The sequence below is a fragment of the Schistocerca americana genome, chromosome 2 (genome assembly GCF_021461395.2).
Source record: "Schistocerca americana isolate TAMUIC-IGC-003095 chromosome 2, iqSchAmer2.1, whole genome shotgun sequence".
NCBI classification, from domain to species: domain Eukaryota; kingdom Metazoa; phylum Arthropoda; class Insecta; order Orthoptera; family Acrididae; genus Schistocerca; species Schistocerca americana.
The window spans coordinates 2,055,698-2,081,194 of record NC_060120.1 but is presented as its reverse complement, the minus strand read 5'-3'; the positions used below and the strand labels follow the sequence as shown (position 1 = coordinate 2,081,194).

At 40.7% G+C, this 25,497-nt stretch overlaps 1 protein-coding gene across 1 annotated transcript in view; it reads left to right on the top strand.

Moving 5' to 3' along the window:
* Positions 1 to 25,497, top strand: part of LOC124595154 — a 71,886-nt gene that overhangs the window by 4,076 nt on the left and 42,313 nt on the right. The window contains exon 2 of the mRNA XM_047133758.1: positions 19,112 to 19,477. Within this exon, the coding sequence (XP_046989714.1) occupies positions 19,112 to 19,477 (366 nt within the window). The remainder of the gene's footprint in view (positions 1 to 19,111; positions 19,478 to 25,497) is intronic.

The following is a 25,497-nucleotide window of genomic DNA, read 5'->3' as shown; positions in this document are numbered from 1 at the left end:
AAAGAGGTCATCAGTCCCCTTTAACTTAGAACTAGTTAAACCTAACTAACCTAAGGACATCACAAACATCCATGCCCGAGGCAGGGTTCGAACCTGCGACCGTAGCGGTCTTGCCGTTCCAGACTGCAGCGCCTTTAACCGCACGGCCACTTCGGCCGGCTAATAGAAAGAGCATGTGTAGTGCAGATATACTCGTGCCTGCCCAATAAAATTTGAACACCTGCCCACTGCAAAAACTGAAGTGTAACGCATCTCTTCCTGCAGGAAAGACGCTGGGCTGGTCACATTTAATGAAGTAGAATTTTAATAAAGTAGAATTTTCTTCAGATTGGTGTTATATGTTTTTACCCCTCAAGCTGGACTAGTTCTTACACTTCACGTGTTGTATAGGGCCGGAGAGGGCTGTCCCCCACTCAAAAAGTGTCACACAACTGACCTGAACACTACAGGCAGCTCATTTCTAAATAACACACTCCACTTACCCTTACTTTAAAAAAAAAAGTGTAACTCAAGTGTGCTGCTTAAACGTTAATGACATGTGGCGTAGGATGGGATACAAGCACTTATTTAATTGCTTTACATGAAAATGGGACACACCCATGAACAGCCCACACCTCACTGGTGGGTAAGCTACATTTAGCCCACACAGCAGGGTATCACACCATACCACACTCAGTCATCCACTCACCAGTCCACAACAGATGCCTAACTCTCTAATGCTAGCTCAATGGAAGCCACAGATGTACTGTTAGTTGGAATGACACATCATAACTTTTGGAGTTTAGACAGATAGATGTGTCCTCTCATCTGCCATGGGTTTCCACACGATCTGCATGTGGTGCCCGTGTGTATTCCACAGCTAGCATAATGTGAGATACTCCACCATTGCTATCCCCATCACACTCGATGATCGCAAACTTGAGTGAGAAAGGGTAAATGCATATATTTTGATCTAATTTCTAAATTGTTTTAATGATTGTCACCACACCTACATCTAGTTGAATCAAGACAGTACATTAAACTTCCCTCACACAATTCTCAAAAACAATCAGATTGGAGTTACAACTATGTATACACCAAGAACTGCTCTATTGTTCTATATGTCAACATAATGAGTGGTGTAAGAAACTCAACTCTACAGCGCCATTAGACTGCTGTTAAGGAAGTGCAAAAATCTTTACTCTTTTTGACATATTTCTGCAATATACAATAATGACAGATTTTTGTCATTTATCAGTCTCAATTCAAGTGCCATACAGCTCAAAGTATCAAAGTATTCTGCAAGACTCAGTCATATGAATGAAAAGTAGTAATGAGTTCTATCGAAAAATCATGCGGGAACTTATCAAGTGCTGTGTATCTCAAGAGTTCGACTACAGTGCTAAAAACAGTCCAGCGAGATGGTAGCACACACTGGCTGACAGACACAACACACATAGCTCACACAAGGCAGATCACTTTGCATAGTTCTGTGAAGCTTCCACCAACAATCATTGTTGAACTCAGCCTCATACACATCAACAACAAAAAACGTAGTCTTCAGAGTTAATGTGACATCAAAATAGCAAGTGTATAAGAAAAATAACTACAAAATATGTAAAAATGTTAATATAGTACCTATTTATTCACTGTACACCTTTAAAACTTGTATACAGCTTTTAAACTTACATGTCAGCAAGTGATGTTACAACAATAACGTTGTTATCATCATCATAATCATTATCTTCACACTTGTTACCACTGAAGTCACTTCCTGCAACAATAAAAACAACAAGGTTCCATTGTCCTTGACCATCAATGAATATACAACACGCCAGAAAAAATGTTGTTCACCTCACACATTGTGATGATTGGGTGCATCACACACCAGTATTGTTGCACAGGCATTCTACGATACATGTAAACATAGCAGTGTCACATGTAGAACTAAAACTCAACAGCATGCAAAGATTGTCCTTAGGTTAAGACACCTAATACTAACATCTCATTGTCATCACTGTCATCATTATACTCTGCAAGAGTGTGCAAAATGATAGATGAAACCAATATTAAACTATTACATTCGTGCAGTAACATTGCATGGGTGCATCGACATTGACAACACCTGAAACATGGTAGGTAGTAGCTCATAAAGATAGATCATGAATATTTCCATTACACTTACTAATACAAAGCACCTATGACAGAATGTTATGTTCTATAGTTACATCAGGGAGTGTTGGTATCACGACATCATCCTCAATGACAACATCTACAGGTACACCAATAACTGATTGCTACTCATCTGATGTTATATCAGTAGCTACCGCACTGTTGAATATAGCAATATCAGCTATGGGAATAAAAACTCATCAACAAGCATGTATGACTTCATCATAATTATGAGCAACCATACAGATAAACAAATAAGTAATAAACATTAATATCTCTTGTGTCAAAAAACTCAATACTCACACTCCATTGGCTGCATATCCACATCCTCTTCAACAGATACTTCATTAATGAAATATTCCAGGTTCCCAAACACATCAGCAGCAGACAGCCAACACAGTCTAACACCAGTAGTGGCCTCTGTATAACAGCTAATAGAATGCTTCATTTTGTAATACAGTGCAATGACTGAATAAACTAACCATGCAGATAGTGAATTATATGTCATCAAGGATAAGGAAGAGAGGCATTGCTATGACCATTACTGCTATGCATCCAAAACCTTTTAGACGTAGCGTTCCTTATAAGGGAAGCAAAACAGACCATTTGTTTCACATCTCATTAGCAGCCATCTGCCATACTTTTCGAACAACGCAGTACTCTTAGTCAGTGGTAAAATCGGAAAGCCTTATGTATCCCAAACATTGCTCCTGTCTTTAGCTAAAGTAAACAACAAGAGGACATAAAAAAGTTAATATGATGCTGCTGACTAAGTTCACAGAATTTTCACATGGAATAAGAAAGTGTTAGTGCCACAACTGAGTCACCTTTCATACTGTACATATTCATCCTGAGGTGACGAATGAAAATTTGTGCCAGGGCTGAGATTCGTAAACAGTTTCCCGCTCACTAGGCAGATGCACCGACCACTTTGCCACCCTGGCACAGTGAGTTTGCACAACTGCACGAACTACACTATCATACCTCCATTATTAATTCAATTACCCAATCATGCCTCAGCCCATTTGGTTTTCCCCAAAAGTCGAACAATATTGCACAGGCTCTCCAACTATATTGGAATAGGACTTCAGCATGGACCAAGGTCCACGATGATGCCTGAAACCCAGGCATATGTGCTTTAATGAAATGAAACTATATGGTTTCACAGACCTTTTCAAGTCCCAAACATCTATGATGTATGTATGCAGACTGAAGCAACAAATGAAAATTTGCACCACGTTTCATCTTCCTTACTTTTCGAATAAAGGAATCCTGTTAGACAATGACAAAATCAGAGACCCCACATTTCTTACGCTGGAACCCTAGAAACTGTTAGTGCTGCAACCAATGTGTGTACCAAACTTTTAGAATAATGCAAACTTCTTAGATGGTGAAAAAATCAGAAAGCAGTGACTTTATGCAGACATTAATTTTAGAATAGAGGCATCCTATAAACTCTTCAATACAATCTTAAATCTGATGTGATATTCTGTATTTTACTCATAAATTTGGAATTCGAACACTGATCGCAAATTGAGAGACAAACATCAGGATGGAAGGAAGATACCACCAGTTACTCCAGTCTTTGTAAAGGAAATGATGTACATAGTACAGTGTATAATATTAGTTTTGCTATGAATTTATGAAACTTTATTATATTTAGTCGGCAATTGCAATGGTATCGTATAGCACTATGTACAGAACTCGCAGAAGAGGCTATTATCAATATTTGTATATATATGTGCACAGTTATGGAACTAAACGTCTAGGTGATTTTTTCATGTACAGTTTCATCCAAGAAATGACTGTAGCCAACCTCTTCTCCGTCTAAGAAGGTTGTGTTTTCACTCTCTACAACATATACAAGCTCAATGCAGGGGACATTTAACCTTTTATAGGTATGGAATCACATCACAAGATTGATGTAGTGGTAATTTTGGAAAATCCACCATTTAGTAACATAAAAGTTGTGCTATCAGAATGATTTGAATCAGTTATGGTAGAATTCAGAACAAATAATTGCAGCATTCAATGGTCAAATGGCAGAAGTGTTACTGAATTGCCAAAGAATATGTGGGGGTGCTACCCAAGAACAGTGAAAATATACAACACCAATAATGCCACACAGTAAAGTCGCTTTCAGGAATTTACACTTCAGAAGAAGAAGAATTCATTGCTACAAATTTTGGTGAGTATTGTGCATCAGCAAGTAGTACTACGAACAATGTCATGGCATCAGTGGCTGATGTTGCTGCAGAATTATGTACATATTTGTACTTGTAGGTGTTAAACAAATCTTTGCTAAGAATTTTGATGTGTTCTGTACTTCAGTACACCATATGTATCATACATCGGTGCCACTATCTGACAATGTTGCAGAGTTATGTGAATATTTGTGCTTATTGATATTCACAGCCATGTTATCACAGATATAAAAACGTGAAGAAAAGTGACTATCTATCTCTCTAAACTGTGTTCATTTCCTTAGAAACTTCAGACATAGTGAATAAACTATGCAGTTATGATTAATAAAGTACAAATAACGTCTATAATGATTTAGATGTTCTAGACAGGGAGGCAATCGAAAACATATCGAAAGTAGGAAATGAGAATTTTTACTTATGAGCAGGAGCGTATAGAACTGTAGATCAAGTTTAAACGAATAGTTATCCATGGGCAGAGTAATACATATCTAGTCGGACAGCTCATTATGTGAAGGACCATGATTTTATGGTCGAGTTCTTGCTACGTTGAAGGGACTTAACACCATTTTACATAAGACGAAACTTAATAGATCAACTGTAAGAGAGTGAGACAGACTTAACAGTTATTGCAAGAAATACCATGTGTTGCAGTAAAGTTGTAGCAGAATGCACCGTGCTGCAACAGAAATCGTAATAGAACGCCTCTCAATATGCGTAGGTGTTCTATAGCTTTACACAGAGTACTCTCATAAGCGAGAGCCTCGCACATACAGTGCACAACAGGTGACTGCGTCTAGAGTCGGACTTTGCAGTCCAAGTTGTTCCTGTGTTGACGTGACATACTATATTTTACCCAAGATGAAACTTAATAGATCAACTGTTGCTGGGTGTAATAGGAAGACTTAGCGGTTTACACATTTTCAGTTGTTGTTGTGTTAGAGAATCTTAGCACTTCATCCTGTTCCAGCTATTGTTGGACAAGACAGTTCATTATCACTAGAAGAGACATAATGCATGTGTTGAATGATGTTGCTGAAGATTTAAATATCGACAGGTGAACCATGCAAAATGTCTGTTGGAAGAAGGAGAGGCGGCCGCACCTTCGTGAGTGCCACCCTAACAAGTGTTATGGTACCGTGAGATAGCCACGTGGGGTAGCATAACGTGGCACTATACATACATATAGTTCCTGGCGCACTACCGCGTGTGTGCGATGTGCATTGTGAGTCTTCATACACAGTACCCAGGCTATACAGCGTGAAGGGCGAAAAACTGGATGCAGTACCTGAGCTATGCAACGCACAAAGTCACATCTGGATGCAAAACCTGGCAATGTATGGGATAGCCTAATGATGCAACATGCAACGTTGTGCCGAGGCATGATATCTGGAGGGGTGCGGAATGGGATAGTGCTCTGGTACTCATGACGGGGCACCCATCCTTCCTCTTTCCCACAGACATTATGCATGTTTCATCTACACATAATTTAAATTCTGAGCTACCACATTCTACATACATTTTGTCTCTTCTAATAATAATGAACTACTATGCCTACTAACAGCTAAAATGGATTAACTGCTGTGAATCTGTAACACAGCAACAAATAATAAAAGTGTATGAACTTCTAAGTCTACCTCTGACACTGTAACAGTTGAACTGTTAAGTCTCATCTCATGTAAAAACGTGGAAGGTTCTGTCAGCGTAGCAACAGTGCTGAACTGTAAACTCCCTCTCTAGGTGAAGTGCTTTGCTCTCGTACATCTGAGATATCTGTTTTGACAGCTCTCTATGTAAAGCTATATATCATTTATGTATATTAAGACGCATTCTGTTAACTTTTATGACGTAACAAGAAGCACTTTGCTACAATTTTACTTTAACATAGGGTATAATTTGTCTCAAATATTAAGTCTGTCTCGCTCTCTAAAAGCTCAACAATTAAGTTTTACCTCATACAAAAATGTGCTACGTCCCTTCGACATAGAAATAACTGGACCCTCACATCAACAACTGTACTATTAGATATGTACGTACACTGTGCATGGATAACTATTTGTTTAAACTTGAGCTACAGTTCTATATGTTCCTGCCCACAGGTAAAAGTTCCCAGTCCCTACTTCAGATAAGTTTTCGACTGCCTCTTTATCTAGAATACTGAACATCTAAATCATTCTACTTGTTATTTGTACTTTAGTTATCTTAACGGCATAGTTTATTCAATATGTTTGATGTTTCTAATAAAATGAAACACAATTTAAAGATATAGACAATAATTTATTTTCACTTTTTAAAATTTTGGTTACTATAGTTGATGATACAAATAAACACAATTATTCACGTAATTCTACACCAACGTCAGGTAGTGGCACAGATTTATTATATATGCCGCTGAGTGAAGCAGAACGCACATCAAAATCCGTAGCAAAGACTTGTCCTGCACCGTTCTGATGGGTAAATTCTGCAAATACATGCCAGACATTTTCATGAAATCCATACACGTTGGGTTGCTACCTGAGACGATGGTCAGCTTGGCTTGAACATTGCAACTATTTGCGCTGAACTTTGACGTAACTGATATCATTCATAGAATGGTACCACGACTTTCATGTCAATAAATAGTGAATTTTCAAAAATTAGCACTACTCTGTTGATCTGATGTCAAGTCAGTAACAATACATTTACTGTCAAACTACCTTAAGCTTTCACACTGCAGAAACAATGCCATATTCATTGGTGCACTATGCAATGCTAGAAATTTGATGAATGCAGCAGATGTTGGTGATAATGGAAACTCGAAGTCTGGAAACAGTCATGCGGGCTAACTTGATTTCGTGCACAGCTTCAGAAAAACATCTGAGTGGTGACTTGATTTCAGCTCCTATGTATGAGAGAGCTATTGCATTTACTGAGACAATCATTCATGCATTGTAATTTGGTTTAATATTTATAATTGTAAATATGCACGTAATTCTACACTATCGCCAGGCGCTGAGACCATGACATCATTCATAATACTGCTTGCTGATGCACGACACTCACTGAAATTCGTTTTCTTCTTCTGAAGTGTAGATTCTTGAAAGTGAATGCGCTGCTCGGTTTTCTTAATGTAGAATATTTTCACCGTTCTTAGGTAGTCTCTCACACATATTGTATGGCAATCCAGTAACACTGCTGCCCTTTGACTGCTGAACATTGCAGTTATTTGTGTTGATTTCTGGTGTTACCTTCTTTCCATCGCGAAGTCCATTTTCTTACACCCAACACGGTTTTGCGAGAACTGCATTGTCATTCCATTTAAGTAGAACAGCACAGTTAAGGTGGTAAATACCGTGCCCCCTGGCTTGTGAGCAGTGTTCGTTGCAGTGCCTTGATACCACAGCATAAGCAAAGTCCAACAGACTATCACGCCAATCTATGATCGCATTGAAGAGATGTTTGGAAGTGTCTGTTCTAAAACTGAGATGTGATCAAGGAGCCTGCCTTTTTGATTTTATCATCTAAGAAGTTTCCATTGTTCTAAAAGTATGCAGAGGCATTGGTTGACGCTTTAACAGATTCTAGTGTGCTGACTTGCGAAACTGTGGCTTTCTGATTTTTATCATCTGAGGGGGGTTCCACTGTTTGGTGACTATTTTGTGGCGCTAATACGTCCTAATGCGACGTTATAGTTCTGCAACTGTAGTCAGCAAAATCGTAAGGACGTTTTGGCATCCTTTTTTCATGTAAGGTACTGTAAAAAAGGTTGAAAAATTTGGGAAACGTAAGGTTTTCTGATTTTACCATAGTCTAAGAGCACTACATTGTTTCAAATGTAAGGTGGATGACTTGGTTGTGGTGCTAATGCTTCCCAGTGGTATGAAAAAGTTTTGACACCTTTGTCAGCAACATACATGGAACGAATCGGCACCCTTGTATTCCATACGTTAGTGTAAAGAATTCTGGAAAGATTGTACCACAATACCTCGAGTGGGAAACTTACAGCTTTTTGATTTTACCATGGCTAAGAGGGCTGCATTGTTTCAAAAACATGGTAGATGGCCCCTAACGAGATGAAGCTACTGCTCTGCTTTGTTTCCTCTTGTTAGGAGCGATAATGGTATTTCCTCTCATCCTTAGCTAAGCTATCACATAAGTCACCATTTCCAGTTGTGGCTTGTTCAGACCTTTCATTGTTTTTCAAAATGGAGAGTTCTGTTATTCCTGATGGTGAGGTCTCTACTGTTGGTAGGTTGTATCGACTGCCTGCTGCTGTTGTCTTTGGGGATATGGAAGATTTTATTGATATATCATGTGATGGAGAGGATGTGTATATGCAGCCAGTGCAATGTGATAATTGAGTTCATTTGACACAAGAGTGATTAATGTTTATTACTCAATTATTTATCTCCATAGTGGCTAATAAATATGATGAAGTTATAAATGAATTTTGCTGATTTATTATCCCCTTAGCTGCTACTCGTGTATTCAGCAGCAGGGTAGTTATTGCTGTATCATCAGATGAGTGGCAGTCAGTTATTGCAGTGTCTGCAGATGCTGTTAGTGAGGTCCATGTCCTGATACCAGCACTGCCTCAGTCGCATGTTCTTATATATATATATATATATATATATATATATATATATATATATATATATATATATATGTGTGTGTGTGTGTGTGTGTGTGTGTGTGTGTGTGTGTGTGTGTTAACGTATGTTATAATGTTATGTATGTCATTTCTGCACATACATTTGGTACATACCAAATGTTTGAGAGGTGTTGACATATATTATTTATTTACTTATTTTCACAGTTGCTGACAATTGTGAGTGAGGAGGTTATCTGCATATCATCTGATGCCAACGTCTGATCTCCCTAATGTGACTGTACAATGTTATATTTTGTCATTGGTGCTTTGTATTTATAAGTGTAGTGTAAACATTCTTGATCCAAAGGCTTTACGAGCTATTACCTACAATGTTACAAGTGTTGTCAATGTCAATGCACCCATGCAATAGTATTACGTGAATGTACTAACTGAATTTTGTTTTGATCTAATCATTTTGCACACTCTCACAGATTCTACTGATGACAATGAAGACAATGAGATATTATTATTGGGTGGCCTAAACTCAGAGCTCCAGAACTATGTTTGCATGCTATTGAGTTTTAGGTACCTTATACATATGGCAGAGCCACGCTTACAAGTATCATAGAACGCCTATGCAACAATATTGCTGTGTGCTGCACCTCTTCATCATGATGTGAGAATTCAATAATATTTTTTTCTGAAGTGCATATTTGCATATTCATTGGTGATCAGAGATGGTTAAATTTTGTTATTTGTATTGTTGTAAAAAGTAGCTTCAGTGATATCAAAGGTGACGATATTTAGGTTGATGGTGATGATGTTATTGTTTTATCGTCAGTTTCTAACGTGTAAGTTTAAAGGCTGTATACAAGCTTTAAAGCTGCACAGTGAATAAACTGGTTGTATATTAACAATTTCTTACATATCTGGCAATTAGTTTCCTTATTCATTCGCTATGTTGATGACACATTTACACTGAAGATTAAGATTTTTGTAGATGCATATTAGACTGAGTTAGACTATGCTTGGTGGCGGCTTTTCAGGGGTTTCTAAAGCTATCTGCCTTGTCTGAGCTATGTGTGTTGTGTCTGTCAGCCAGTGTGTACTGCCAACTCACTGGACTGTTTTAGCACTGCAGTCAGACTGTTGAGATACACAGCACCTGATACAGCCCCTCATGATTTTTTTGTAGAAGTCCTAACTACTAGTCATTTCTGTGAGTGATACTGTCAGGAAACTTTGGACTGTGTGACACTTGGATAGATATTGATGACCAGACAGTTGGCAGATAGTGTACATTGCATGAATCTTTCAAAAACAAAAGAGCCATTTACTCTTCACCAACAACAGTCTGAGGGATTTTGGCATTGAATTTCTTACACCATTCATTGTGCTAACATATAAACTGCTCTGATGTCATACTGTCTTTTCTCAAATGTATGTTGAAATAACCTATGTTTTTATTGTAAATTATAGATGAGTTATTCTAAATAGGTCACTCTCTTTGCTTATTCACTGTGGGTTATAGGAAATGAACTATCCTGAATAATAGAGCAGTTTTCAGTCTGTATGTAGCTGTGGCTCAAATCTGATTCTTTGTAAGAATTTTGTGAGGGGAGTTTAATGTACTATCTACATTCAGCTGGGTGTAGGTGTGGTGACAGTCGTTAAAATAATTTAGAAATTAGATAAAAAGATACACATTTGCCCTTCCTCACTGAAGTATGTGATCATTTACTGTGACAGGGATAGCAATAGGAGAGTATCTCACAGTACTTAGCTGCAGGATACACACAGTTTCACAGGCAGATGTTGTGCAAAGTTCATGGCAGGAGAGGGGAGTAATCTATCTGTTTAAATTCCAAGTCTAATGATGTTGCATTCAAGCTAGCGGCAAATTTGTAAATTCCTTTCAGCTAGCAGTAAAGAGTTAGGCTTCTATTGTGGACAGGTGAGTGGATGAGGTAGGGTGTGATATACTGTTGTATGGGCTAAATATAACTTACCCATTGTTGAAGTGTGGACTGTTCATAGGTTTGTCCCACATCTGTTTAAAGCAAATAAATAAACGCTTGTATCCCATCCTACAACATATGTTGTAAATGTTTAAACAGCACACATGAGTTATATATTTTTATTTAAATTCAAGGTAACTTGAGTGTATTATTTAAACATGTGTGGTCTCCCCTACTTAACCATGTGTTGTCTATGGTATGCAGGTCAATTGTATGGCCCTCTGCTACTTTTTAAGTGGTGAACAATACTCTTCGGCCCTACACTACATATCATACGAAATGTAAAATGTATGAAATGGTCCTGCTTGATGGGTAAAGTCATGTAACACCAATTTGAAGAAAGTCTATTACATATAATTCTACTTTGTTAAAGGTGACCAGGCCAATGTGTCTTCCATAAGAATAGATGCTTTAAACTTCAGTTTTTTACAGTAGGTCAGTGTTCAAATTTTATTACTGTAGGCAGTATTGAGTGTATCTGCACCCCACATATTCTTTCTATAAGTATGGGTGCATTTATAATTCATTGAAAGTGTTGACATATGAACACCTACACTTAAAAATGTCAGACAGATGAGTGGACACAGTGCTACCTCTGTGGCGTTAGTCACTGGCGTGGCACAGGTGAGTTGGCTGGCTGGCTGCTCGTCCCAGTCCTGGCTGATGGCTGACAGCTGCGTCTGTCCAGGTTCCCTGCTAGTGGTGGGTGAACGGAAGGTTGCAGTGGTGGTGGCTTTTCATTGCTTGTTGGTCTAGCAGTGCCTGGAGAGCAGGCATGTGGCTGGCAGTGAACTTAATGACTGCAGAAAGGGTGCTCTCCCCCATGTAGTATTTGTCTGAAATAAAGACTTAAGTTAAACAGTCGTATTACTTCTGCAGTGGGAATAGGACAAGTCAGATCGAAATGAAGTGTGACATCAGAGGGGAGTTGGACTTTAACTTGCCACAAGAAACAGTATGTGTGGTATTAGGAGGAAAACACAGTGACCATCTTGAAGTCTATAAGTGACCTGCCTGCTATAAATAGCCATACTTGTCTGAGTGAATAATAGCTTGGTAAAAACATGTTAAGTAGGCCAGCAGGAAATTCCAGACCGGTTACTACCTAAATTGCAAAAGTATGTTCTCTTATTCATAGGTTTGGTCCTGTAGGGGGAACTAACTTCCTGTACCTCAGGTAGGTTATGGCAAGGGGAAATACGGTGGCCATCTTGGATACTATACTTAACACATATTACATACTTCCACCAATGTAACCTTGCCCTATCTAGGATTTCATGCCAGTTTTTACTTGGGACAACAGGTCTATATCCACAGCGTCATCAGGGAGAAACCTGGAGGCCATCTCCACAAAGGAGCGGTGGGAAACCCTGCAGCACAAGTAACCTGTGTTCTAATTTCCTGACAATTTTTGAATTTGAGCTGTTTTATACACAGGGTACCTGATCTATGTCAGAGGGTTTCATTTCAACTTTTCTGCGTTTCTCCTTACAGTTTTAAGCTTCTGTCTTGAGCGATCACTTATAAAAATTACACCAAATGAAATATGTTAACGTGATTTCATCGATGAAATGATTGGAAATCTGGCAACAACGAACTCTGTGCCCAATCTTTTACAGGTACCTACACTCTGCAGCTGTTTGTTAGTCCCAGACCTCCTCCTCGTTAATCCAAAGTCGCTGTGCTACAAGCTGAACATTTAACAATTCCTGTGCAAGGCGATTTAACATACTGCTCTTTCCATATTGTTGGTAATCCCCGGGTGTATAGACAGGCTTAAGTTAATGTAGAATACTTTTGAAACTTAAATGCACTATAATAGCTGTACCTCATATATTATATTCGGATAACTATTTTGTTGTTTTTCGTTTTACCTGTAGTTTTTCCGAGTACCTCCTTACAATTTTCAGCTACCATCAGAGCGCGGTGGCAACACTGTAAAAAGTACACAGAGTGATTAACGTTTCTGTATTGTTGCGTTCTGTTTTCAATACTATTCAAATTCATAATGACTTTTTTTATCGTGTATACTTCAGCACCCGTAATACTGCAATAAAACTGGAGCCCATTCGTTACATTTAAATATCAGCATCACTCCTAATCGTAACGTTTTAAGTTATTCACAAAATGCAGTTTTGTGCGTGTGTGTGTGTTTGTTTTCCCATAGTTATTATATATAATGGCACAGAGGGTAGATATTACTGAATTTCTAAGACCTTTCATCCTTATGATCATTTCTCAGTGAATTCAGGAGTATATCGCTTGATACCATTGCTTCTATCTTCGCAGCAATGTAATTGTAAATGGTCTTTAAAATTTAAAAAAAATGTAAAAACGCTAATAATCTTTAGCTTTCCTCGGTTAGTCACATCTGTTGATTCATTAATAGTTTTCATAATATTTCAGCCAAGCAAAGCCATTGCATTACTTGGTATGCCTTGGTCCATTATTGCAGTAATGAGGACTTTCGTAGGTTAGGAACAATCGTTAACACCCAATGACCAGTGTTCTGCAGTTTCGATTAGTACTGTAAGCTCCACGTAACTGTTGGCTCATGTGGAAGATTAGGAGACATTAAATTTTATTCCTAGCCGATTTTTGTTTTCACAATGTAAATAATTATAAAAATCGTGCATATCGCTGGATGATCAGTAGATTATTAGTAGGTAGTGTAAAGACTAGCAGTTGCTCCAACAGAAACAAGTGTAATGTTGTGCTCATAAATGTAGCAATATCTCATGCTCTGCCAAACAATTAGCGGAATCGGTCACAGCCATCACCTATACTCTACCAGCATAAACTTAAGGTGAAATGATCATGATATATTCCAATTGGGCCTACACAATGTAGATATTTGCTAAAGAAATTCATTGCAAGTAAAGATTTTTGTTTTGAAAAAACAAAAATTTCGATAGTTGAGGCACTAGAAGAAATTAATCAACGTCATTACTTCCTGAAGATTAAAGTCGTGTGCCGGACCCCAGACACGAACTCGTAACCTCTGCCTTTTCCTGGCAAGTGCTCTTTCAACTGAGCTACCCACGCATGACTCAGATTTCCTTCTCACAGCTTTACATCCACCAGTACCTTCCAAACTTCACAGAAGCTCTCCTGCGAACCTTGCAAGACTAGGACTCCTTGAAGAAAGGATCTTGCAGAGACATGGCTTAGCCACAGCCTAGGGGACGTTCTCAGAATGATATTTTCACTCTGCAGCGGAGTGGGCGCTGATATGAAACTTCCTGGTAGAGCATTACCTGCGAAAGGCAAAGGTCTCGAGTTCGAGTCTCGGTCCAGCACACAGTTTTAATGTCCCAGAAAGTTTCATATCAGCGCATACTCCGCTGTAGACTGAAAATTCATTCTGGAAACATCCCCCAGGCTGTGGCTAAGCCATGTCTCCGCAGTATCCTTTCTTTCAGGAGTGCTAGTTGTGCAAGGTTCGCAGGAGAGCTTCTGTAAAGTTTGGAAGGTAGGAGACGAGATACTGGCAGAAGTAAAGCTTTGAGTACCGGGCGTGAGTCGTGCTTCGGTACCTCAGATGGTAGAGCACTTGCCCGCGAAAGGCAATGGTCCCGATTTCGAGTCTCGGTCGGGCACACAGTTTTAATCTGCCACGAAGTTTCATATCAGCGCACACTCCGCTGCAGAGTGAAAATCTCATTCTGGAAACATCCTCCAGACTGTGTCTAAGCCTCATCACCACAATATCCTTTCTTCCAGCAGCGCTAGATTTGCAAGTTTCGCAGGAGAGATTCTGTGAAGTTTGGAAGGTAGGATGTGAAGTACTGGCGGATGTAATGCTGTGCTGATCGCTGGGGAGTTCTGCTTGGTAGCTCAGCTGGTAGAGCCCTTGCCTGCGAAAGGCGAAGATTTCGAGTTCGAATCTCACAAATATGCCAGGAAGTTTCACATACGTAGACTTATTGCATAATGACGTTTCCAAGCGGTGATATTGGTCCTAGGGCAAATCAAGTATTTTGAGAATTATGAGTAAAACATGAATTAAATTGTGTGTTTACTAAAGTACGTCGAAGGCTTAATATCTTGCTAACCTGTATAGGATCATGCACAGGTCACTAACTTGCGACATAAGATGAGCCGTACTTGAGTTGAACCTACTGGCTGTATAATTGGTCCAGTACTCTAGGTAGTCTGCATGTACATTTTATGTCGCATTCCACAAACACTTGAGTAAAATCTCTGGCCTAGAAATTCATCATACACTGTCATGCAAGAACGTCAACAGACGTGACATAACAAAAAATTTCAAAGCTGGCGTAAGTAAAGTTAGCCTCCTTACAGAAAGGTAACACTCTGGCGTATGCAATTCCATCTCGCGACAGAATAAGTGACCATGTCTGTGATGAAAAGACGTGCTTTGTCAGAAACTTTTGTTAGCCAGAGAGGAAATCAATGATGTTTTTAACTTTTCGTACGCCAGTTTTGCAACACTCAGTGCAAGTAGCGTATACGTTTTCCTGTCGGAAGTATCCTCTATAACTAGAGGGCTGCGTGGATAAGAGTAACAATTTCCGCAAATGCACTGCATACTTAAGCCTCATATTCTAATCCACATCAGCGACAAGTTTATTATCTTCATCCGTAGATATTGAAATTTTATTAACCATTTTAAACTTTTCAGTTCGTGAGAGCTCAAATTGTAGACTCGCATTTTACCTCAAAATTTCAACTACTGAAGTCGGATCTCGTAATTAACGTTTCATGTACTGAAAAAGTAGAAGGTGATCATATAATGAATATAACATAATTGTTATATTTTTGATATGTTCCATAAGTTACAAGTTTATATCATAATTACTGAAATGAATTTAATCAGATTTTCTTGGAATATTTCTCTTATTGTGGGAAGTCAAAAGACGTCATGCCACAGTTTGTTACATTTTGCGTAATGCTAAATGCTAGTCGTATAATTAGATACACAGCGTTAGGAGTGTAAGTGCAGACATTTGTGTTGGTGACAGCGCAGTGTACGGAAGAACATTAAATCACTATTTACTTCACTTGCAAAGTAATAATTATAGCCGGTAGGAGTAATATGTTATTAGGTTGGTTAGTACCTCCAAGTACTTGCGGCAAGAGTAAGCCATTAATGCTTATTTTCTTCTGGCTGTTGAAGTGTGATCACGTGGATGCAAAATGGTTAGTCTATATTGAAAGGCGTAGTTACGCCTGTGCCGGTAGTAAATTATGTGACGCCTTTGTGGTTGGTTGGTTGGTTTAGAATGGGGGAAAAGAGACCAAACTGCTTGGTCATCGGTCCCACGCCTTTGTGGGTTCAGTGTTGGACGAAAAAATCGGGTAGTAAATTGTGTGACGTGTTGGCGGTATAAGTGTTGGACACAGAGAAAAAAAGAACTAAAACACTGATGTGCATTGGATGCAGACAAAAAAAAACTAAAGCACTGACGTGGATACGTATTAAGGTATCAATGATCAGAATATCTGCATTTATCTCCCAATCTCCCCAAGTTGTTTCACCATAAAGTTAAATCATTTCCAAGAGCTACACTTCCAAATCTAATAAGCATCTGTGTAGGGTACTTGTAAATATATTTAAGGGAAACGTTGGAAGACTAACTGACTTTACATCGAACATTGTTAACGTGTATGGAATACATGCTTATTCAGAAGTACCTCTGGCGTTTTAGAAGACGACTGCGAGAAAACTACAAGATGTACAGGAACATAACATTTATCAGTTGGATAGAGTATCTACCCAAGATCGATTCGTAATACACGTTGTAGTGTAAGACAGATGTATGTGTCTCAGAACGTGTAGACAAATCATCCACTGTGTTTATTAAATAAAAAACTTTTAAGAGTGAAAACTTTTAATGCCTAGACCATAATTTTGCTATCACTATTAAAGTTCGAGAACTAGTTTCAGTTGCTGTCTGCAACCATCTGTAGATCGTTCAAAATATGAAAAGTCGCTGAATAAGCATTGGAAAGCATTGTTAGCTGTAGTCATGCAGCAACATGCATTCATAAGGACCAAAACAGTGAATGAACATCGTGTGACTAGGCCCACATTTCGCCGGGTACAAGTGTTTCGATTTGACGCCACTTCGGCGACTTGCGCGTCGATGGGGATGAAAGAATGATGATTAGGACAACACAGTACCCAGTCCCTGAGCGGAGAAAATCTCCGAACCAGCCGGGAATCGAACCCGGGCGCTTAGGAGTGACATTCTGTTGGGCCGATCACACAGCTACCGCGGGTGGACGCCAAAACAGTAACAGTACGTAGTTGAAACAGTAGCCGTGAGCAAGCCAGGTTGTAGACGGTAATTTCGCAGGTTGACGGTCATATAGGAAATTGTCTACTTGCATGTGTAGAAGCTGTATCAAAAGCTCACTACTCGCAATAGTATAACACGTGTTATCGTGAGAGAATTGTACGTAATGGCCCCAAAAACTATCAGCTTTTCCGTAGCCTGGTTTGCACAAGAGTGATGTTGCGTGGCTTACAACGTAGTCATCCTTACAAAGTAAGATTGAAGTAAAATATGTGAAATCTGCACGCCGCCAGTGTGACAAGACATGTGAAAACGAAGTTTTCTTGTGCAAGCCAGGTTATGGAATACCTGACAGTTTTTGGATGCCGCCTAGCCACGTCTCCGACCTCATCATTTGCGCTTACTTCAGGGAGCCTCATCCTAGTTGACATTGTGATAGCTGGACCTGTCGTTTGTTGCTTGTTTGTAATGAGTCTTCGTTAGCTTGGAGATAGACAAGTGAAGTAAATCTCTAGTTTGTTGTATAAATTGTTCGCTAATCATTTCTGCTCCTGTCCAACTTTCCTATGGCGACAGCTGCCACACCAATCTATAACCACCTCCCCTCATCACTGTGTACAAAGTTGTACACAACATAAATTAACGAAAATCTTACTATTTAGACAGAAGAAATTACATGTGGTGTCCCACAAGGATCCATCTTAGGGCCATTGGTTTTTCTTGTGCATGTTAATGATCTCTCATCAGTTGCACTGTGAGAAGCAGAGTTCGTTTTGTTTGCAGATGACACAAGTATTGCAATAAATAGTATGTCGAGTGTAGTTCTAGAAAGATATGCTAATGATATTTTCATGAATATTAATAAATGGTTTAAAGCCAACTCACTAACATTTAAACTTCGAAAAGACTCACTATATGCAATTCAGAACCTGTAAGACGTTTCCACCCAGCATATGCATAAAGTACGAAGAAGAGCAGATAGAAGAGGTTGACAGTCTTAAATACCTGGGATTACAACTTGACAATAAACTCAGTCGGGAGGAGCACACCACAGAACTGCAGAAACGCCTTAACAAATCTGTATTTGCAATTCGAGTGTTAGCAGACATAGGCGACATAAAAGTGAAAAAGCTTGCATACTTTGCCTACTTTCATTCCATAATGTGATATGGTATAATATTTTGGGGTAACTCTTCAAGGCAAACAAAAGTTTTCAGAGTCCAAAAGCGTGTAATACGTATTGTTTGTGGAGTAAATTCACGGACGTCCTGTAGAAACCTCTTCAAAGAATTGGGTATACTAACTACTGCCTCTCAGTATATTTACTCCTTAATGAAATTTGTCCTAAATAATACATCTCTTTTTCCAACAAACAGCTGAGCTCGTACATACAATACCAGGAACAAAAATGATCTGCACAAGGACTTAAAAGAGACTTAAGTTCAAAAAGGGGTCCACCACTCAGGAACACTCATCTTCAATAATTTGCCAGCAAACATAAACAATTTGGTTACAAATAAAGATCAGTTTAAAAGAAGCCTGAAAGACTTACTAGTGGCCAACTCCTTCTGTTCCATTGACGAATTTTTTAATAGAAACAAATGATGTGTTGTATATATTCATACTATTAGTATTGATATTTGAGCTTAAAAAAATATTGACATACTCCACATCCACGAGGATCTCTTCAGCACGGATCTATGGAACGAAACACTAATCTGATGTAATCTAATCAAGCCCTTTGACATTTGAAGACAAATTAGTTTTTACTGCAGATTGACTTGGGCATATTAGCATTGGTGCAGGCTTTTATTCAGAAAGTGGTTATTACTCTGTGTATCCAAATACACACAGCCATCTGCCTATAACTTCAGTACTGGACAATTCTGGTTTCTAAACGTGCTGCAGATGTGTGCAGAGAGCAGGCCGTGGAGGCGGCCGGACGACAAGCCGGTGCCGACGGTGTGGCGGCGCTTCGAGGGCCGGCGCCCCATGGCGGACGGGCAGCGGCCGCGCTTCGTCGTGCAGGACGCGACGCCGGAGCTGGACGACGCCGTGCTGGAGCTGATGGCGACGCACTTCCTGCGCGACGAGCCGGTGTGCGGGGCGCTCGAGCTGACCGGGGAGGCGGCCGCCGTGCGGGACATGGAGCGGCTGTGGCGCCGGATGCTGGACCAGCGGACGGTGCTCGTCGCCCTGCTGGAGGACGGCCGCGTCGTCGGCGCCAACATGACGTCGCCCGAGTGCCTCGCCGACAAGGACAGGAAGGAGGAGGTGCGTAAGGCGTCGCTTTGAGGTAACAGGGCGCACGGCACACTTTGGTGGTACTGTTCTTTTGTAAATGCAAACATCAGAAACATTACATACTACGAGAGCTTTTCGGGATGTAAGGATTGACAGGTCACGAAAATCCGATGAAACTTTGCGCAGATGTGTTGGCTAATGTGTTTAGTATGCCCAACTTTCGCGCCACGTAGCTCTTTTCAGTTCTCAGTGCACAGTGAGCACGTAAAGATGCCCAGAGATCAGTGTCTCCCCACCAAGTACGAGCACCTGCTGAGGTTTCACAAGCCGTCACGCAGCGCACACAACTTAACTGTTACGTGTTTGCTTCTTCATGGTAATTCTCGGCCACACTCTGCAGGGACAATCAATCTACTCTTGCAACGTTTCTTTTATTTTTTTCAATGTGGAGCGATTATCACCCACAATACAGCCAGTAATTCGCTACTGACAGTGTACTGTAGACCAGCATAGAAAAATGACGGAAAGCACAGGCGGCTGCCTTTTATGACGAGGGTATTACAAGATACAACTCTATGACAGATGTCTAAGTAGGAGCAGTGACTATATAGAGAGGAGTGGTAGGATAATGGGGTTTCTGGTGCACGTTTGGTATCAAACTGATACGCAAATTAATTACATTGATCAGTTAATTACACCCCAGCCCCCCCACCCACAGATAACATCAAGTGCTTTCTCCAGCCCCTCCCCCTCCCCTTCCACTCCCCATCCCCCTCCCCCAACTGTCCTACTGGCAGGAATTTCGAATTTTGGCTGGAAATTCAAAACATGGTGGGTATTTAAAAACGGTGGAATTTCAAAAGTGACTTGAATTTCTTTGTCCCAGGGCTCTGCTGACGTCACATCCCCAACACCTCCCATAGAAATTGCAGTAAAATTCCAATTTGGGTGGGAATTTCTTTTTTTTTTTCTGCTCACACTACCAGAATTGGTGGAAGAGGCTCAGTCTATGCTGAGCTCCTGTTGTGGCTGCACTGTGATGTGTTCGATCAACAAGATGAATGTGGGGGACAGAGCGGCTTTCAGTAGCTGTATTACACGTACACATTTGATATGCAGCAGTAGCCGACCGAGACAGAAGCAGCAGCAGGGAAGTAACCGATTTTGTGCCTTTTACGAGTTCCTAATCAGGAGCGAATTATCTAATATCATCTGTGTGCTCAAATAGTTTAGTTTCTTGTGTTTCTGCGTGTTTATTTAATATATAATAGCCACAGTTCACGCGTTTTCGTTTGCATCGGAAAGTGAATCGATTTTGTGACATATTACAAGTTCTTAATCAGGGCGAATTATTTAGTTTCTTCTGAGTGCTTCGGTAGTTAGGTTTTTGAATCTTAGCGTGTTAATCAAATTTATTGGACACAGTTCTTGCGTTTTCGTGCTGATAGTCTGTTTATCTGCATAGTTTAGTTTTCCACGGTCTATGGTATGGACAGGGACTGCGATTGTTGTGTGCGGATGCGAGCCGAGTCGGTGACACTTCGCTCTCAGCTTCAGGCTGTGATGGCTTCAGTTACACAGCTTGAGGCTGCAGTGGATGGGCACCACTGTTGTGGGCCGGCTGTGGGGATCCAGCGGACGTCCAGCGCTTCAGAGTCCTCTGATCGGTCCTCACCAGTGGCCAACCCAGTTACTGCTCGCACTGAGGCTGACCCCCCACCTGTGGTCGAGTGGGAGGTCGCCCCGGGGCGAAGCAGCCGGAGAAAGACTTCCCAGGAGGCTGCACGCAACGTCTCCCTGGTTTGTATGACAAACAGGTTCCATGCGCTGTCTGAGGCCGACGCTGTCACTGAGCCAGATGCTGTCGCTTGTCCTGTTTCAGAGGAAACCTCTCAGCCTGCAAGATCCAGAGGGGTGAGAGTATTGATAGATGGGAGCTCCAACGTTAGGCGCATTATGGGGCCCCTTAGGGGCATGGCTGACAAGAAGGGAAAGAAAACCAGTGTGCACTCTGTGTCCATATCAGGTGGAGTCATGACAGATGTAGAACGAGTCCTCCCGGACGCCATGAAGAGTACAGGGTGCAGCCAACTGCAGGTGATTACTCATGTTGGTAGCAATGATGTGTGTCACTTTGGATCAGAAGAGATTCTCTCTGGTTTCGAGCGGCTAACAGAAGTGGTAAAGACTGACAGTCTTGCTTGCAAGATGAAAGTAGAGCTGACCTTTTGCAGCATAGTCGACAGGACCAGTTGTGGACCTCTGGTACAGAGCCGAGTGGAGGGTCCGAATCAGAGGCTCAGATGGTTCTGCGACAGTTTAGCCTGCAGATCCCTCGACTTGCGCCAGAGGATGGTTGGGTTTCGTGTTCCCCTGAATACATCAGGTATCCACTATATGAAGGAGGAGGTTACACGGGTACCAGGAGATATGTGGCGTAGACTGGGCGGTTTTTTAGGTTAGAGGGTCTCAGGAAAACACAAGAACGGCTTCTGCCACAAAGGGTACAGGCCGAACACATGAAGAACGTAGATACAGGAACCACTCGTATAACAGTTGTAAATTGTAGTAGCTGTGTTGCGAAAGTACAAGAGCTCCAAGCGCTAATACAAAGCACTGATGCTCAAATCGTTGTAGGCACTGAATGTTGGCTAAGCTGGATATAAGCTCAGACGAAATTTTTGCAAGGAACCTAACGGTGTTCCGAAAGGATAGGCTAAACACGGTTGGCGGTGACGTGTTTGTTGCTGTTAGAAGTAGTTTATCTTGTCGCGAAATTGAAGTAGATACTTCCTGTGAGTTAGTGTAGGCAGAGGTCATTGTTGGCAACCGGAATAAAATAATAATTGGATCCTTTTACCGACCTCCCAGTTCAGATGATACAGTTGCTGAAAGGTTCAAAGAAAACTTGAGTTTGATTTCAAACATGTACCCGACTCATACGATAATAGTTGGTGGTGACTTTAATTTACCCTCCATATGTTGCTGAAAATACATGTTTAATTCAGGAGTTATGCATAAAACATCATCCGAAATTGTACTAAACGCATTCTCTGAAAATTATTTCGACCAGTTAGTTCATGAGCCCATGCGAATAGTAAACGGTTGTGAAAACACACTTGACCTCTTAGCAAAAAATAGCCCTGAGTTAATAACGAGCATCAAACGGATTTTCGTAGCGAGATCGAATATTGTAACCCCCAAATCCTCCAAAAATAAACAAAAAATATACCTATTCAAAAAAGCAGGTAAAAATTCACTTGACGCCTTCCTAAGAGACATTCTCCACTCCTTCCAAATTAATGATATAAGTGTAGACCAAATGTGGCTTGAATTCAGAGAGACAGTATCGGCAGCAATTGACAGATTTGTACCAAATAAATTAACAAACGATGGAGGTGATCCTCCTTGGTGCACAAAACTGGTCGGACGACTGTTGCAGAAACAACGAAACAGACGCAAAATCTCCACGATTGGCGATCTTCTACAGAAGTTCGAAATATAGTGTGGACATCAATGCGAGATGCTTATAAAAGCTTCCACAACGAAACTTTGTCTCGAGACCTGGCAGAAAATCCAAAGAAATTCTTGTCGTATGTGAAGTATGTTAGCGGCAAGAAACAGACAATGCCTTCTGTGCGCGATGACAATTGTGATATTATCGATGACAGTGCTGGCAAAGCAGAATTCCGAAATGCCTTCACAAAAGAAGACGAAGTAAACATTCAAAAATTCGAATCAAGAACAGCTGCCAACATGAGTAACGAAGAAGTAAATCATATACAACCGTTCGCTCGACGAAAGATCTGTACCCAAAGACTGGAAAGTTGCGCAGGTCGCCCAATATTCAAGAAAGGTAGGAGGAGTAATCAACTAAATTACAGGTCCATATCATTAACGTCGATATGCAGCAGGAATCTGCAACATATATTGTGTTTTAACATTATGTATAACCTCGAAGAAAACGGTCTATTGACACATAGTCAGCATGAGTTTAGAAAACATCGTTCTTGTCAAACACAACTAGCTCTTTATTCGCGTGAAGTGCTGAGTGCTATTGACAAGTGATATCAGATCGACTCTGTATTTCTGGATTTCCAGAAGGCTTTTGACACTGTACCACACAAGCGGCTCGTAGTGAAATTGCGTGCTTATGGAATATTGTCTCAGTCATGTGACTGGATTTGTCACTTGCTGTCGGAGAGGTCACAGTTCGTAGTAATTGACGGAAAGTCATCGGGTAAAACAAAAGTGATTTCCAGCTTTCCCCAAGGTAGTGTTATAGGGCCTTTGCTGTTCCTTATTTATATAAACGATTTGGGAGACAATCTGATAGCTGTCTTAGGATGTTTGCAGATGACGCTGTCGTTTATCGACTAATAAAGTCATCAGAAGATCAAAACAAAGTCCAAAACGATTTAGAAAAGATATCTGAATGGTGCGAACATTGGCAGATGACCTTGAATAACGAAAAGTGTAAGGTCATCCACATGAGTGCCCAAAGGAATCCGTTAAACTTCGGTTACATGATAAATCAGTCAAATATAAAGGCCGTAAATTCAACTAAATACCTAGGAATTACAATTACGACCAACTTAAATTTAAAGGAACACATAGAAAATGTTGTGGGGAAGGCTACCCAAAGATTTCGTTTTATTGCCAGGACACTAAGAAAATGTAACAGATCTACTAAGAAGACTGCCTACACTACGCTTGTCCGTCGTCTTTTAGAATACTGCTGAGCGGTGTGGGATCCTTACTAGATTGGACTGGTGGAGTACATCGAAAAAGTTCAAAGAAGGCCAGCACGTTTTGTATTATCGCGAAATAGCTGAGAGAGTGTCATTAAAATGATACACGATTTGGGCTGGACGTCATTAAAAGATAGCCGTTTTTCGTTACGACGGAATGTTCTCACGAAATTCCAATCAGCAGCTTTCTCCTCCGAACGCGAAAATATTTTGTTGACACCGACCTACATGGGGAGAAACGATCACCACGATAAAATAAGGGAAATCAGAGCTCGTACGGAAATATGTATGTGTTCGTTCTTTCAGCGCGCTATACGGGATTGGATACCAGGCACTTAAATGTGATTTGCAGAGTATCCATGTAGATGTAGATGTAGATGGAGAACTGCAGGCACAGTCTACTGCTATGATAACGGAAGAGTGCAGGAGAAAAAAGACGTAGATGTAGATGAGATATTCCACATGAAGTATTCACTCTTCCAAAATGGAAGCGGCAGACAGATGATGCTAATTTGCTTCAGTTTAAGCACATTTGTATAAGTTACATATATTACTGAAGTGCTTCAACTGCTCTTCTACACCCACTTCCCCATCTACCAAGCCATCCTCTCATCCCATCATCACTCACTCACCATCCTTGCTGCTGTGCGGAACATGTTCTATTGAAGAGCTGGTGGTGTCTGGCCAGGACGAGATTAACTACCATGTTGCCTGTAAGCATATAGCCGATGACTGTGCCCATAGCCTCCTACATGCAGAATGGAAAGATATTGGATAAATGCCTGAAGAAGAAGAGGAATACTGTCCAGGAGGTAATGGCTATGCAGCTGAATGGTATCAAGATGCTTTCTGCAAATCATGAAGACTGACGCTGTTGTTATAACTGCTTGCCATTTTTCAATTCACAGTCAGTTTTCCAACTCACAAGAGATAGACATCGCTTGTGAGATGGAAAACTGACTATGATCCAGAGGACCAAGCAACTGGTCTAGTTCACAATTATGGCACCATAGGCGCTCAGAACTGGCAGAAGCCAATAGGAGCACAGCACCTGACCACGTTGGGAATATAAGGCTGCCACAGCAGCTCTGCCGCCTCAGTCGCAGTCAGTCAGCCAGCATGAAGCATGAGCCAAGATTGTCCAGTGCTTCGCAGCCGCGGCATCAGCAGAACAGACAGAAGCCACGGAAGAGTGAGTACCCCTCGCTTAATGTCTGTGTTTACTGTCACGTGAGGAAGATGAAGTCTTTGTGCTGGCATTATCGCTTGTACCGGTTTTTTTTTTTGTACGTTCTCCAG